General features: G+C 44.8%; 1 protein-coding gene across 1 annotated transcript in view; it reads right to left on the bottom strand.

The window, feature by feature from the left end:
* Positions 1-16211, bottom strand: part of PCNX2 (pecanex 2) — a 1104481-nt gene that overhangs the window by 879836 nt on the left and 208434 nt on the right. The window contains 2 exon segments of the mRNA XM_033937641.1: positions 7364-7521; positions 7651-7798. Of these exon segments, the coding sequence (XP_033793532.1) occupies positions 7364-7521; positions 7651-7798 (306 nt within the window).

The following is a 16211-nucleotide window of genomic DNA, read 5'->3' on the forward strand; positions in this document are numbered from 1 at the left end:
CCTCGGTACCCCACGATCCCCTTTTCCCTCAGGAAGCATTTGAGGTTATTGAGCAAGATGAGTTTGATGGGATTAGGTGAAACATTAACTGCATGGGTTAAGGACTGGCTTGGGGGTAGACTTCAGAAGGTAGTGGTAAACAGTACCCTCTCCGATACGATGGAGGTGATCAGCGGAGTACCGCAGGGCTCAGTCTTGGGCCGGATCCTATTTAACATCTTCGTAAGAGACTTGGCTAAAGGTAAAATTACATTCGAGGTAAAATTACATTATTCGCCGATGACGCCAAACTATGCAACATAGTAGGCTTCGAGGTAAAATTACATTATTCGAGGTAAAATTACATTATTCACCGATGATGCCAAACTATGCAACATAGTATGCAAAAGCACAGTGCCCGACAAAAGCTCAATGCCCGACAGTATGACGCAGGACCTACTCCTGCTGGAGCATTGGTCAAAGACTTGGCAATAAGTCAGGTATAAAATTAGTCAGGGACTGCTGCTCAGGCAATATGCCTGATGGGCCGCCGCGTGAGCGGACCGCTGGGCGGGATGGACCTCTGATCTGCCCTGGCGGAGGCGACTACTTATGTTCTTATGTTCTTAACTACGTTTCAATGCCAAAAAATGCAAGGTCATGCACCTTGGCGGCAAAAATCCATGCAAGACTTACACCCTACATGGTGAGATCCTAGCAAGGACTGTAGCAGAACGTAACTTGGGGGTGATCATTAGCGAAGACTGCCAATCAAGTGGAGAAAGCTTCATCCAAGGCCAGACAAATCATGGGTTGTATTTGTAGAAGCTTTGTCAGCCGTAAGCCCGAGGTCATAATGCCATTGTACAGAGCCATGGTGAGACCCCATCTGGAATATTGTGTACAATTCTGGAGGCCACATTATCAAAAAGACGTGCTGAGAGTTGAGTTGGTTCAGTGAATGGCCACCAGGATGGTCTCAGGACTCAAGGATCTCCTGTATGAGGAACGGCTGGGTAAGCTATACTCACTCGAGGAACGCAGAGGGAGGGGAGACATGATAGAGACGTTCAAATATGTCATGGGCTGTATCGAGGTGGAAGAAGATCTCTTTTTTCTTAAAGGACCCATGGCAACAAGAGGGCATCCGTTGAAAATCAGGGGAGGGAAATTTCATGGTGACACCAGAAAATATTTCTTCACTAAAAGGGTAGTTGATCGCTGGAATAATCTTCCACTACAGGTAATTGAGGCAAGCAGCATGCCAGATTTTAAGAAAAGATGGGATTAACATGTGGGATCTCTTCATCGAGGAAGTTAGCGGGTGTGTCATTAGTGTGGGCAGACTAGTTGGGTTGTGGCCCTTTTCTGCCGTCATTTTCTATATTTCTATGTTTCACTTTGAGTATTACATTCAGTTCTGGTCTCCTTATCTCAAAAAACTTATAGTGGCACTAGAAAATGTTCAAAGAAGAGTGACCAAGATAATAAAGGGGATGGAACTTCTCTCATATGAGAAAGCTCTAAAGAGGTTAGGGCTCTTCATCTTGGAAAAGAGTCAGCTGAGGGGAGATATGATTGAAGTCTACAAAATCCTGAGTGGTGTAGAAAGGGTACAAGTGGATTGATATTTTACTGCATCAAAATTTACATAGACTAGGGGACACCCGATGAACTAACAGAATAATACTTTTACAATCAATAGGAGGAAATATTTTTTCACTCAGAGAACAGTTAAGCTCTGGAATGCGTTGACAGAGGAAGTGGTAAGAGAAGTTTTAAAAAAGGTTTGGACAAGTTCTTGCAAGAAATGTCCATAGTCTGCTGTTGAGGCAGACATGGGGGAAGCCACTGCTTGCCCTGGATCGGTGGCATGAAATGTTGCTACTATTTGGGGTTTTACCAAGTACTTACGATTTGGATTGGCCTCCATGAAGCTGGGATACTATGCTAAATGGACAATTGGTCTCACCTAGTAAAGCTATTCTTATGTTCTTAGGGCCGGATTCTGTATAGAACACCCAGTCTCAGCAGCCACCTAAGCGGCTTTTGAGAATCACACACGGGTGTCCTATATAGTATTGTGTTTGTCCTGATGGACAGACAAATAACCCACCTAATCACTCCAATTCTCTAGCCGGCGTCCATGTCACAGGTGCCAGTTAGATAATTGTGTTGCCACTGAGCTGATCATCACAAAGGAATCTTCCGGCGACGATCAGTGTAGCGGCTGCGGTCGTGGCAGAGAACCCATCTCCCCTCCCCCCCAGTGAAGTTGGTCGTTAGGAGGGATGCCCACTCCCTCTTGCTAGAACTCCCAAAGCCTTCCCCCAAAATATCATGGCAGGACGAATGCCCAATTCTTCCTGCCACCAACGAGACATCCCTCGGCAGGAGGGATGCCCACTACTTCCTGCTGCCACCCCCTGAGACTTCCCCCTGCAGGAGAGATATCCACTCCCTCCTGCTGCTGGCCCCATCATCCCCCGAACCCTCCTCAGATATCTCCCTGCCACCCCCTCAAATGTCCCGTACCTTTCTCTATTGGCCGGCAAGAGGTATGCCCACTCCTTCCTGCTGGCAGGCCTGCCTCCACAGAATGGCGGGCCTTCCCCATCCCGGTGCATCCTGGGATGCACCGAGGAGAGGCCTAAGGCCCTGAATGGCCCAGGTGACTAAAGCAGATGTTGGGGGGTGGTTGTCTGGAGGTCCTCTGCTGCAGCCAGCTCAGCTGATTGTGGCAGGCGTATTTTCCTCTGATCAACTGAACAGGCAGGACTCCCCAAAGCCATGGTTTCAGGGAGTCCTGCCAGCTCAGCTGATCAAGGACTCCCATGCCGCAAGCAGCTGATGGCAGAGGATCCCTCTGCTGATCCGTCTATCTTAGCAATCAGGCTGGCACGATTCTTTAAACAGTAGTGCTGCCCAATTTCCAATTCAAATTGATTCACTGATTCACTTTGGGTGAATTGATTCATTAAAAAAAAAAAAAATCGGCCTCACCTTCCCTCCGTGTACTTCTAAACCAGGGTCCCCCCCAAAGGCCTGTCCCCCCTTAAAGGTCTGCCTGTCCCCCCTTGTAGGCCTGTCCCCCCCTTGAAGGCCTGTCCCCCCCCTTGTAGGCCTGTCAGAGGAGGGGCGGGACCACGGCGCAGGAAGCAGCGCCCAAGCAGCTCAGGGATCGCTGACGTCGCGATCCTGCTGCGGGCTGCTTCATAGGTGGTGCAGGAAGGTCAGTGGGGCGAGCAGTCCTTCGGGGGTGGGGGGGGGACTGAACGGCAAGGCCAGGAGCACCCCCTCAGGGCTGGCACCCGGGGCGGTCCGCCCCCCCCCCCCCGCCCCCCCTTGGTACGCCACTGAGTATGTCAAACTTATTTAATCTATTATAATTAACCTAAAGTGTACACCTTTTTCTCTTTTTATTTGTAAATCGCTTAGCAAATTAAATTAAGCAATTCAATAAGTTAAAAATAAACTTGAAACTTGATCTAACTAAGTCCCCCTTTTATCAAGCTCCATTAGGGTTTTTTTTAATCACCGGCCTCTGCGGTAAAATCTCCAACACTCATAGAATTCCTATGCGTGTTTTAGCTTTTACTACAGCAGCCGGCGATAAAAACCCTAACACAGTTTGATAAAAGGGGGCCTAAATTGAGATAAAAGTGTGATTCCCATGTTAGTTCACCTTAAATGTAAACTAAAGAAAGAAAAATAACATGATACATTTTAGACATCTATATATAAGAAATCAACTGACAGGTACAGGTGAGTGGTCACCTGTCCCGGGTGGCTGCTGTCATCCGATTCCACAAGAAAGATCTTTCTCTTTTAAATTTTTCGTGTAGAGTCGGATGACAGCGACCACCCGGGAGACCCTTGATACAGCGCCATAGCGCGAAACATGTCAGTTCTGGCTCCCATGTTTTGGCAGGATGCAAAGATAAGTGTACAAGTACTAGCAAAGGCATACATGAATATATAAAAAAAAACTAAAAAAAACAAACGTATAACAAAGCATACTATTAAGCTATATAGAAATTTTAAGAAACAAAAAAATTGACAAATGCAGAACAGCCAATGATGATAGTTGCCATGTAATTCTTCCCGCAGTTGCAAGGTTTAACAGCGGTGGAGTGGTGGGACTGAGGCGTTCACATTTACTGACTTGTAAGATTTTGATGAAAATTAGTCATTATCCGGTCCTATATCTACATTCTAGTTGAAATTGTTGGACGGATAGTAAAGATAAGACACTAGTAGCCGAACTATTTACAGTATAGTTGAACATATACGGTACTCAGATGCTATATGGGGAAGAAAGGACAAATACTAAAGACAGTAATTAACTCACACAAGCATCAAAAACCACAATGCAAATAAAAATGACATGTATAGATAAGCATTTTTTCAGAACCTTGACACTGGTCAGAATACTGAAAGGTAAGTTTAGAACAAACCATAAACATAAGATCTGTGAAGTTAAAAGTTTGAAACATGTTAATACCCACCAGACAAGACTTACCAATGATCTATGTTTACTATCACATAACAAACCATATAAGAACATAAGAATTTGCCTCCGCCGGGTCAGACCAGAGGTCCATCCCGCCCAGCGGTCTGTTCCCGCGGTGGCCCTCCAGGTCTATCACCTGTGCTGTGGTCCCTGACTATTCCTATAACCTACCTCAACTCCTATCTGTACCCCTCGATCCCCTTATTGTCTAGGAACCTATCCAAACCTTCTTTGAAGCCCTGTAACGTGCTATGTCCTATCACGGCCTCCGGAAGCGCGTTCCACGTGTCCACCACCCTCTGGGTAGAAAAGAACGTCCTAGCGTTTGTTTTAAACCTGCCCCCTTTTAATTTCCCGAGTGTCCCCTTGTACTTGTGGTTCCCCACAGTGTGAAGAATCTGTCCCTGTATACCTTTTCTATGCCCTTCAGGATTTTGAAGGTTTCTATCATGTCTCCTCTAAGTCTCCGCTTTTCCAGGGAGAATAGCCCCAGCTTTTTCAACCTGTCCGCATATGAGAAGTTTTCCATACCCTTTATCAGTTTAGTTGCTCTTCTCTGGACTCCCTAAAGTACTGCCATGTCCTTCTGGAGGTATGGCGACCAGTACTGGACACAGTACTCCAGATGCGGGCGCACCATTGCACGATACAGTGGCATGATGACTTCCTTCGTCCTGGCAGTGATACCCTTCTTAATGATACCCAGCATTTGGTTTGCTTTCCTTGAGGCCGTCGCGCATTGTGCCAACTCCTTCAATGTTGTGTCTACCATCACCCACAGGTCTCTTTCAAGGTTACTTACCCCGAGCAGCAATCCCCCCATTTTGTAGTTGAACATCGGGTTCTTTTTTCCTACATGCATGACCTTGTATTTCTCTATGTTGAAGCTCATTTGCCACTTTTTTGCCCACTCTTCCAGTATCATTAGGTCCCTTTGCAGGTCCTCGCAGTCTTTCGCGGTTCTAACCCTGCTGCAAAGTTTGGTGTCATCCGCAAATTTTATAACCTCACATTTTGTTCCCGCCTCCAGGTCGTTAATAAATATATTGAACAGGAGCGGTCCCAGCACTGACCCCTGCGGAACGCCGCTCATGACCCATAGCCAGTCTGAGTAGTGGCCCTTTACTCCAACCCTCTGTTTCCTGTCTGCCAGCCAGATTTTGATCCATCGGTGGACATCCCCTTGCATCCCGTGGTTCCACAGCTTCTTAAGCAGCCGTTCGTGGGGTACCTTGTCGAAGGCTTTTTGGAAGTCAAGGATGTCTATGGATTCCCCTTTATCTATTTGGCTGTTTATTCCCTCAAAGAAGTACAGTAAGTTTGTGAGGCACGACCTTCCCTTGTAGAAGCCGTGCTGGCTCGCCTTCAGCTGTCCATTGTTTTCTATGTGCTCCCAGATGCTGTCCTTAACTAGTGCTTCCATCATCTTTCCCGGAACCGAGGTTAAGCTCACCGGCCTGTAGTTTCCTGGGTCACTCCTTGAACCCTTTTTAAAGATGGGCGTGACATTTGCTATTTTCCAGTACTCCGGTACCTCCCCAGTTTTTAAGGATAGGTTACATATTTGGCGAAGTGGTTCCGCTATTTCGTTCCTGAGCTCTTTGAGCACCCTTGGGTGGATGCCGTCCGGATCCGGTGATTTGTCGCTCTTTAGTCTGTCTATCTGTCGGAGGACATCCTCCTGTCTTACCTCTAGTTGGACCAACTTTTCATCCTGATCTCCATTTATGGTCTCGTTGGGTTCTGGAATATTGGATGTGTCCTCTCTCGTGAAGACCAATGAGAAGAACTTATTTAACCTGTCAGCTATCTCTTTTTCCTCCTTTACCACTCCCTTCTTGTCTCCATCATCCAAGTGCTGCGAGGCTGCCACTAGAGGTCGCAGCAGTCATTTTCTACAGGCAGCCACTAGTGGCAGGAGTAGAGTTTACTCCTGCCCCCTTCACCCCATTGGACCACCAGAGGGCTCAGGGGTCTATCCTGAATGAGGCAGGGGAAGGATGTTTTGAGAAGGGATATGAACCTGGAGAAGTCTTAGCTTGCAGGGTGAATAGGAGAGAGTGGTTGGAGAGAGGCCTTGATTTGTCAGGGGTGAGAGGTCTTGATTTTTCAGAGGTGAGAGGGAGAAAGGAGGGATCAGAAGGGGGACTGTGTACTTCCAGGTTGGTGGGAGGAAGGGAGAGAGCTGGTACTACATTTCACTAGTACCTGAATGTGAACTGAGCACTGGCCGATGTTCAAATCAGTGCTCAGTTAACTGGGCACATAAAATTTGGACAGCTTTTTTCTGTCCTCACTTTACATAGTTACTCAACTGGTTAATAGTCTAAAAATTGCAGCTAACTGGCTAAGCTTCTTCTCTACCCTAATTCTGCCCCTGGACTGCTCACAAACCAGCTGGTTTTGACATGGGAAGTTAGAGAAGATATCAGTAGCACTGTCTAGTTAAGGGCTACTGAATATACCCAGATAACCTCACACACGTGATTTAAACAGCTAGGACTTTTAAACTGATCTGAATATCTACTCTGAAAATTAGGAGCATAAAGTCTTTGAATATCAGGCCAATAGATAGATGTATTTTACCCCATACACACACAAGGTACACATGCATATGCACACATTATAAAGAATTCCATAAGCTATGCTCTGCATACATTCTCCACTTGTTTTCCATTCCAAATAACTGAAGGAAATAAAATCTTAGAGCAAAAGATGTACATTTTCAAAATTGTGCCATAAAACTGAGATGTAAAGGAAATAATTTTGGTATTAATTTTGTCAATTCTTCAATCTAGCCCATAAATTTTTCTCCAGCAATCTATCTCTATTTTACTTTATGGTCTATTAACAGAAGTGACTGTCACTTACCGTGCTCATCAATAAACACATGCATTGCATCTGCAGATGTGTCATCATGAACAGAAGCCTCAGGTCCACTCAAGACTTGCAAAACAGAACTGTCTTGCTGTGAAGCATGTGCATGAGTTACATGGTAGATTATCTGTCTTTGTTTGTTGCCCTGGTAACTTGACACAAAAATGTTATAAACTGTTAAGTAGAGCTCTTTCCTTAAATAAAAAAAAAAAAAGATTTGTCAACAGTCCATAAATATCTTTAAAAAAAAAAAAAAAAAAAAAAGGTAAAATTGCTCTTACTGAGAATTAATTTTTGCAAGGTCTTGTTGCCCTGGACTAGCATTGGTATAGTCATAACTTTTCATTTTTATCCTTCCTTCTTTAAAACTGGGCACACAAGGTCTCTCAGCTTTCATTATTTCTTCTCTTTCCCCTCCAGGATGGATCTCTAAAAGTATGATTGGAAGAACACATCAATAGATTAATGTTTGAATGAATAATAATAAATGCAGAGAAACAAAATATATCGTATTTTTCGCTCCATAAAACACACTTTTTCCACCCCCAAAAAGGGGGTGGAAATAAGGGTGCGTCTTAAGGAGCAAATGTAAAAATTAACCAAAACAAAACTGGTACCTCTTTTTAGCATCCTGGTGATCCAACACGCTTTCCGTGCTCCTGCCTCAGTTCCCCTGCTTTCTTCTGACAGGCAGCCATTCGGAGTGCAGGGAGGGACCAAACATGCAAGCATAAAGCATGTGCCTGCCTCGTGCACCACTGTACCGCTGCCGGAAGAGAGCAGGGGAACTGAGGCAGGAGCGCGGAAAGCGTGCTAGACTGCCGGGATGCCATAAAAAGGTACTGCTGGGGGGGAGGGGGGTGCCTGCCTTTGCCTTTGGGCTGGCTGGTTTGGGGCTGGCTGGCTGGGTTGACTGGGGGCTGGCTGGCTTGGGGTGAGTTGGCTGGTTGCCTTGGGGCTGGCTGGCTTGGCACTGGCTGGGAACTGGCTGGCTGGCTTGGGATTGGCTAGCTGGCTTGGGGTTGGCTGAGGGCTGGCTGGCTTGACACTGGCTAGGGACTGGGAGCTGGCTGGCTGGGGGTTGGCTGACTTGGGGGTAGGCTGGCTGACTGGCTTGGCACTGGCTAGAGGCTGGCTGGGGCTGGCTGACTTGGGACTGGCTGGCTCCCTTGGGGCTGGCTGGCGGGTTGGCTGGTTGGCTAGCTTGGCACTGGATGGGACTGGGACCTGGCTGGCTGGCTTGGGACTGGCTGGCTGGCTTGGGGTTGGCTGGCTGGCTAGGGGCTGGCTGACTTGGGACTGATGGGTTGGCTGGCTTGGGGTTGGCTGGCTACCTTGGGGCTGGCTGGCTTGGGGTTGGCTGGGGGCTTGCTGGCTTGGGGGTGGGTTGGCTGGTTGGCTGGCTTGGGACTGGCTGGCTGGCTTGGCACTGGCTGGGGGCTGGGAGCTGGCTGGCTGGCTGCCACTAGACATGCCCTGTACCTTGTCCCAGCCTACTACTAGACCACCAGAGGGGGGACAGGGTACAGGGCACACCATTTGGTTTAGAATTTGTTTTTCTTAGTTTTTCCTCCTCTACAGGTGGCTGTGTCTTATGGAGCAAATTGTGAGAAATAAAGATTACCAATGGACCCCTTAGGAGAGACACATGGTGAAACGGAATCCAATTTATTTTTCTCTCTTGCAAGAAAGGGTGTCGTACATACAAAGTAGACACACAAAGCTGACTGTAATTGTGCATTATATAGTTAGTTCACATATTTCTGTTCCCTCCTGTCTACACACCAAATGGTTATGGTAGTAGCAGTTCACAACCTATCAAATGTCACCTCCTGTACAGTACTCCCCCGATATTCATGGGGGGTTCCGTTCCAAGAACCACCGCGAATGTTGAAAAACTGCGAATATGGATTTTGGCAGGGGAGACAGGAGAGGGCAGCCGGAGCACTGGCGAGTGAAGGAAATCACTGGCGGTATGCTCCGACCGCCTCTTCCTGTACTAAATCCGGGCCTCACCAATCAGGAGCTGCTTTGACACGCAGCTCCTGATTGGTGAGGCCTGACTTTAGTACAGGAAGAGGTGGTCGGAACATACCGCGAATGATTTCCTTCACTCGCCGGCACTCCGGCTGCCCTCTCCTGCCTCTTTGGCTGCCCTCTACTGCCTGGTCATTCGCAGTCGGAAAATACCGCGAATGACCGGGATCACGAATCGCGGACCGCAAATTCACAGGGGAGCATTGTCCTTCCGTTTTCCATGCCCCTGTTTATTTCTCCCATTACTCTTATTCGTCCCAACTAGAAAATGACACAGGGACAAATTTCCCCATCCCCACAGAAACTCATTTTCCTGTCCCACCCCATGAGTTCTTTTTCCAGTTCCTGCTCCCTTCCTTCCTGCAAGCTCCATCCTCATCAACATAAGCCTCAAACACTTTAAAATCATAAGTGTTCGAGGCTTATACAGTTAAGGCAGAGCTTACAGGAATGGGGCAGGGGCAGCGACAAAACTCGTGGGGACGGAGAAATTAAGTTCCTGTGGGTATAAATCTGTCCCCGTGTCATTCTCTACTCCCAACCCCAGCCTTATTTACTTCTAAATATTGTTATTCACATATCCAATCTTTCCATCACATGCTCATCATTCCAGTTGCGTTCTTGTGTCCTTCAATTTGTTATTTTAACAAAGATTGTACACTAATGCTGAAGCAGCATGTCTTCGTGCTAACTTAAAACAATGAGTTCACAGGTAGCTGCAAATGTCTTATCTCCCTCATTTGTCAATACCTTCTCCTCTTTCTCTCCCCCCTTCTGTCTCTACATGTATTTGCATCTTGCAATCATTAACACCATACAAAATGTTAGCAAATATATACAGTGTATTAGTATATACACTCTAAAAGTTATTTTTCACATTTCTCATAATTCCCCCCTTTTTCTTTTTATACTCATGTTAATTTTGCTTTATGATATAATAACCAGCCTCAATTCAGATAACATCTGTTCCATCAGACTCTCATACTGAGGTGGATCTTTCTCCTCTTCCTTAATCTCTTCCTCTAGCAGGAATAAGTTGCTCACTGACTGATGGTGATTCAGTGTCATCCTACAACAGTTAGGACCCCAGCTACCCTGTTTCCCCGATGGTAAGACACTGTCTTATTTTTTTTGGAAGGCCAAAATATGCTCTAGGGCTTATTTTCGGGGGGATGCCTTATTTACATTTTTTTCTAAAAAGGGGGGGCTGTCTTATTTGACGGCTGAAGAATCGGTCGGCCGAAAAATCGTACCGTGTATGGCCAGCTTTATCCATCATACCATATATTGTACCATTTAATGTCCCCAATGTTCTCCATCAGGGAAACACAGTAAAGAGATTATTCTGTAGTGCAGCATCAGAGGGGACTTGACAATGTGAAACCATTGTTTATATACCGTATGCATTTTAAACAGGCTTTATATACAGTAAGTGGTATTGCTCACAGCAAAAGAAACCTGTCTGCGTGTCTCATTTTTGGATGTTCTGGCTGTGAACAAACTCCTGCAGTCTCCGTTAGGGAGGGATGAGGGAAGCTGCCTGTGTTTCCTTGCGCGGAGTCACGTGCGCGCGCTGCAGTCCTGTCACTTCCTCCTCTTCACTTCATGACGAGGCGCGGCACGCAGCCATGGAGGCAAATACGGTAGACGGAGGGACCACACGGAGTCACCCACCGTACCACCCGATTCGGGTAAGCGCAGGTATCGGTGGGTGGCTTATTTGCGGGGGGGGGGTGCCTTATTTTACATTTTTTTCTAAAAAGGGGGGGCTGTCTTATTTGATGGCCCTGCCTTATCATCGGGGAAACAGGGTACTACAATAAAGGAAATAAATATGGATACCATCGTTCCTTTCCATTTTTCAAACCAAGAATCTAACCATCCAGTGAGTGAGATGTCTGTCCCTGAATTCTCTGCTAATTCTACTGCTAGTATGGTCAATCCCTGCAAAGCTTTGGTAATTGTTCCATCAGGAGCTGTGTTGTTGAGAATAAAAGTACAACTTTCTCCCATCATAACACAGACCCCTCCTTTTTCTGCTTACACCATCATATTTTCCCATGCCATTCTACTGGTAGCATCAATTTGCTCAGTTATTCCTTTTATTGCATCTCTAGTGTAATTAATACATCTCTTTTGGTTGTAGTAAATATAATTGATTCAATCTACATTTTTATTAATAGTAACCCACCAAAATAAACAGACAGTAAGTACCCAAGCACATCTATTTATCTTCAGCACTATACTTCTTTTGATTTTGCACATCCCCACAATCTATCAAGCTACACACATCAAATTGTATCACTTGTGGATTGTTAGTTTCTTTTACCTTAATTGTGAATTGAGTAGGTCCAGTGAACTTAAGGGTACTCACACCCCCCTCCACATGGGGCTGGTAAAAATTTGACTCCATTCAAAAATGAGATACAAACAAATCAATACCATTATTGTCCTCCTTAAGTCTGACATGTTACCTTGATCTCCCACAAAATCTCTTCCTCTCAAAGAAGAAATGCTGCACAGGCAAGGGGGGGGGGAGAAATGCTGTTTCATTTTACAATGTACGTGTTGGTGTTCTAGTGCTCACTGCAGTGTTTAAGATGCTGCCTTTTCCTAGGTACACTCTTACTAAAAATCATACAGTATTTTTGATATAGATGGGGGGGTGTCAAAAAATGATGGGCCCCGGGTGTCACATATGCTAGGTTCGCCACTGTAGATTCACTGTCTTTTCAGTGTTAGGTGAAGGGGGTCCTCTGCTGCACACAACACTCAGCAGGAGCTTCTACGGGTCCCTTGATCCTGGTGTAGTAGGTCCACCCTCTTTCTCTAGTTCTCACAGCAGTCTCTGTAGTAAGATCTGGAATGGTCCCTCCCACTCAGGCTGTAGCTTGTTTTCTTTCCAGAATTTGTCCAGCATTCATTTTCCTGGCTTCAAGTCATGGACTGTAAACTCCAAGGGCGATGTTTGAGCTAGGAGCACCTTATTTCTGAGGAGAGACAAAGATGAAGACTACGCCAGTATATACTGTTTAAGGAATAGGTCCCTTGTCTTAAGCAGTAGAAGCCCCCTCCCCCATAGTGCCCATATATGGTAAGCCAAACATTTCATAGGGGGGACACTCCTAGATCTTTTCTTGGGGCAGTCCTTATTCTCAGGAATGCAAGGGGCAAGCACTTAGTCCAAGGCAATTTGGTTTCTAGAATCAATTTGGCTAAATGTTTTTGTCTGATTCATTCATTCTACCCGTCCTGACCAGGGTGGATGCCAAGGATTGTGGAATTCACAGGATATTTCCAATTCTGTCATAATACCTTGGAGCACTTTGTAAGTTCCTTGTTGTGAGTCTATGTGTTCCACTATCCCATAACTTGGAACAATTTGTTCCAAGACTTTCTTGGCCACCCTGCCTGCTGTGGCTGTGGTCATAGGATAAGCCTCAACCTATCCAGTTAAATGGTCTACCAGTACTAAAATATATTTGAACCTACCCACTGGGGGTAGTTCAGTAAAATCTACCTGGATGCTCTGAAATGGCAAAGGTTGCCTCTGAAATACTTTATTTTAACCTACCCACTGAAGGTAGTTCAGTGAAATCTAAATCCCTAGGCATCCATAGTCTTTAAAGGCTAAGCCACACAGGGCTTGCACACCCCAGTGACTCCCTTGATGTAAAGCTGATAACACTTCAGCATTTGTCTCCCATCTGGTAGCAACCATTTACCCTCTGTAGTTTTAGTGGCTCCTAGCTTGTTCAATTCCTCCTCCTCCTCCCTACTAGTAAATGTAGGAGTTACTGTGCAATCTGGTATTCTAGGGGTTAAAGAACATATTGTCACCACTTCTGATTCCAGGGCAAACTCTTTAGCTGCCTCATCTGCTAACCTATTTCCCCTTGCTTCCAGTGTGTGTGCTTTTTGGTGTCCGTTTACACGAACAACTGCTATTTCTTCTGGGAGGAGGAGATTCTCCAAAACTTGTTTAACTAATTCCCCATGTATCAACCCCTTCCCTTTGCTTTTTAATCCCCTCTCATCCCAGATTTTCCCATAAGTTTCTAGTACCGGTACTCCAAAGACATATTTAGAATCAGTATATATTGATCCTTCCTTTTCTTTCAGCAATTGCAAAGCTTGATTGAGGGTATATAACTCAAAGGTTTGAACTAACATAGGGCTAGATTTACTAAGCCCATGGATCCAATCCGATCTGTAGCCGGGCAGGCGATTCACTATCTTGTTTACATGTAAATGATTTGACCTGAGGTGCAAATCATTTTCATGCAAACTCCTACTCAAAACCGAATGAGTCAGGGCAGAGCCCTGACATAATAACAGAAGAAGCAGCCAGTGGCGTACCTAAAATATGTGCTGTAAACAACTCAGATATATTGAAAACCAATGTATATGAAACCAACTCTTTCAATTGGAGACTAATGTGGTCATACGATGTTATAGTGGTAAAATTTTTGCAGAAACAATGAGAAACCAGTAACAGCTCTAAATTGCTCTAAAAGAAGGAAAAAACCTCAGAAAAGGCCCTCCCACCGCCACAAAGGTGGATATAAGGTGGTTAAGCGATAACCTCACAGGCAAAACCTTCATACAGACGTGAGCAATTGAGTAAAAAACTGTGCTTCACATATACAAAATCATTGATAGAGGAAAAAACCACTTATCTTGAGGCTGATCGGCACACCGACGGAGGCCAGCGTTTCACCGACAGGCTACATCAGGGTGTGACCCGACCGATCAGTCTACAAAACAAAGAAGAAAAACAAAGGAACTTAGCAGTTTCACAATAAGTTTAAACTTCTTTCTATAACAATACAAAAACATACCTTGTGGAGAGCGAAAACAAACGCTTCAAAAAAGTCCAAAAAATGGCTCCCATGGAGCAGCTCCGGGATTTCGGATTTTAAATCTTCCCGGTGGGAAACGTCACCACCGGAAGTATGTCAGAAAATGACGTAAAAGCTGAGATAAAGAATCTAATAAAATAAGCCGGCAAAAAATGTGTAAGTAATCCTAGCTAGTGAAATAATGAAAAGTGTAAAAAACCTCAGAACAAAAAACGAAAAAGAGAAAAGGAAAAAACATGCGTTTTTTATTTAAACCTAAAGTTTTTGTGGTTTTTATTGGTTTTTATTTCTTTTTATCTTTTACTAAGTTCTGATGTCCTGAAAAACCAGGAAACAAATAACATAGTTGAGAAAAGGGGAGATGACAACCTAATAGAAAGCACTCCATTCCAGTCTCTGATTCAGCCCAAAAGGCTCTTCACTGTTGAGTAAGTGGATCCAGAATTGCTCGGCACGTAATAGTTGAATTGGGCGATTATTCATTTCTTCTCCAATGTGATCAATGACAAAGCAATGCAAGTCCTCAAAAGTGTGGTTATGCTCGAGGCAATGTACTACAAGGGGAGCTTGTAACTTGTTGTTATGTAGGCAACTCTTATGTTCAGTAATGCGCCTCCTAAAGGTCCGTGTGGTCTGTCCTACATAGACTTTCAAACAAGGGCAAAAAATGACATATACCACAAACATAGTGGAACATGAGGTAAGATGTTTGAGCCTGTAAATTTTACCTGTGCCTGGATGTACAAAATTATCAGGAAACTTTACAGTGATGGCACAGGTCAGACACTTGCCACACTTTTCACAGATGACCCTGTTTTCCTTTCATAATGGGCCGGTATTCTCAACAAATGTTCTTTAGATCTAATGGTCCTCATAATAGAGAAAACTAGGGTCACCACTGAGTCCATTCAATTTGATTTAGACACCAAACTTGGTGAACTGAAGAGTAGCTTGGTTCCTGAAACTTTTGAAAAGGACTTAGCTGAGACACAACGTAAGATTGAATCTTTTAAAACTAACTTGCAAAAAAATAAAATAAAAAAATTTAAAAGAGATGAGGACGATTACACCAAAAAGAAAGTATACCCTTGGCTTACCAATCCACCTAAACAGAAATCTAAAGAATTTGAGTCTTCGGATCCTTCAGAGGGCGGATCTCTTTCCAACTCTGAGGAAGATTTTTTAGAACAGGGCCAACCTGGAGGGTCCGGACAGCAAGGGACATGGGGCAAACCAAGAGGGCAGAGTACAAAATGCCCCGGAACCAGGGCACAGAACAGGGGAGGTACCAGCAGGAACAAGTAGTGTTCAATCTTTCTACATATCCCCTGAATCAGACAGAACTATCTGTTCTGTCACGTGGTTTAACCTTTGTGCCAGTTCAGCCCCTTCAAACCTTTCAACTAAGAATTGACCTAGAGAGATTTTTCAGGAAGCTCCATCTAAAAGAATATTTCACTCAGTTCCCTCTCCAAGATTCTGACGACTCTATTGTTCGTAAAAAATCGACATGGGTTCCTCCCACTCCACCCAGTCCTCATTTAACCCTCTATAAGGAGTTAGTCACGAGAGATGTTAGGAGGCATTTTGACAAAAAAACTTCTAGATACCAACCTTATAACTTATCCAAGGATGAGTTTATTGCTTTAAAAGACCTGCAATCTAATAAGAACATTAGGATTTGTAAAACAGACAAAGGCGGTGCGGTAGTAGTGCTCAATATGGATCACTATAAAACGGTGGCATTAAGACTATTACAAGAACAAACAGACTACCTAGAATTACATGAGGATTCCACTTCCCATTTGGCAACTGAAATTAGGGATTTCACTCTGGAAGCCTTGGACAAGGGGATTCTAAATAAAAAAGAATTTGATTATTTGAACACCTCTGAATCCAGAGTTCCAGTCTTTTATGTCCTGCCGAAAATCCACAAAGATCCT

This window comes from Geotrypetes seraphini, chromosome 3 (assembly GCF_902459505.1).
Source record: "Geotrypetes seraphini chromosome 3, aGeoSer1.1, whole genome shotgun sequence".
NCBI classification, from domain to species: Eukaryota; Metazoa; Chordata; class Amphibia; order Gymnophiona; family Dermophiidae; genus Geotrypetes; species Geotrypetes seraphini.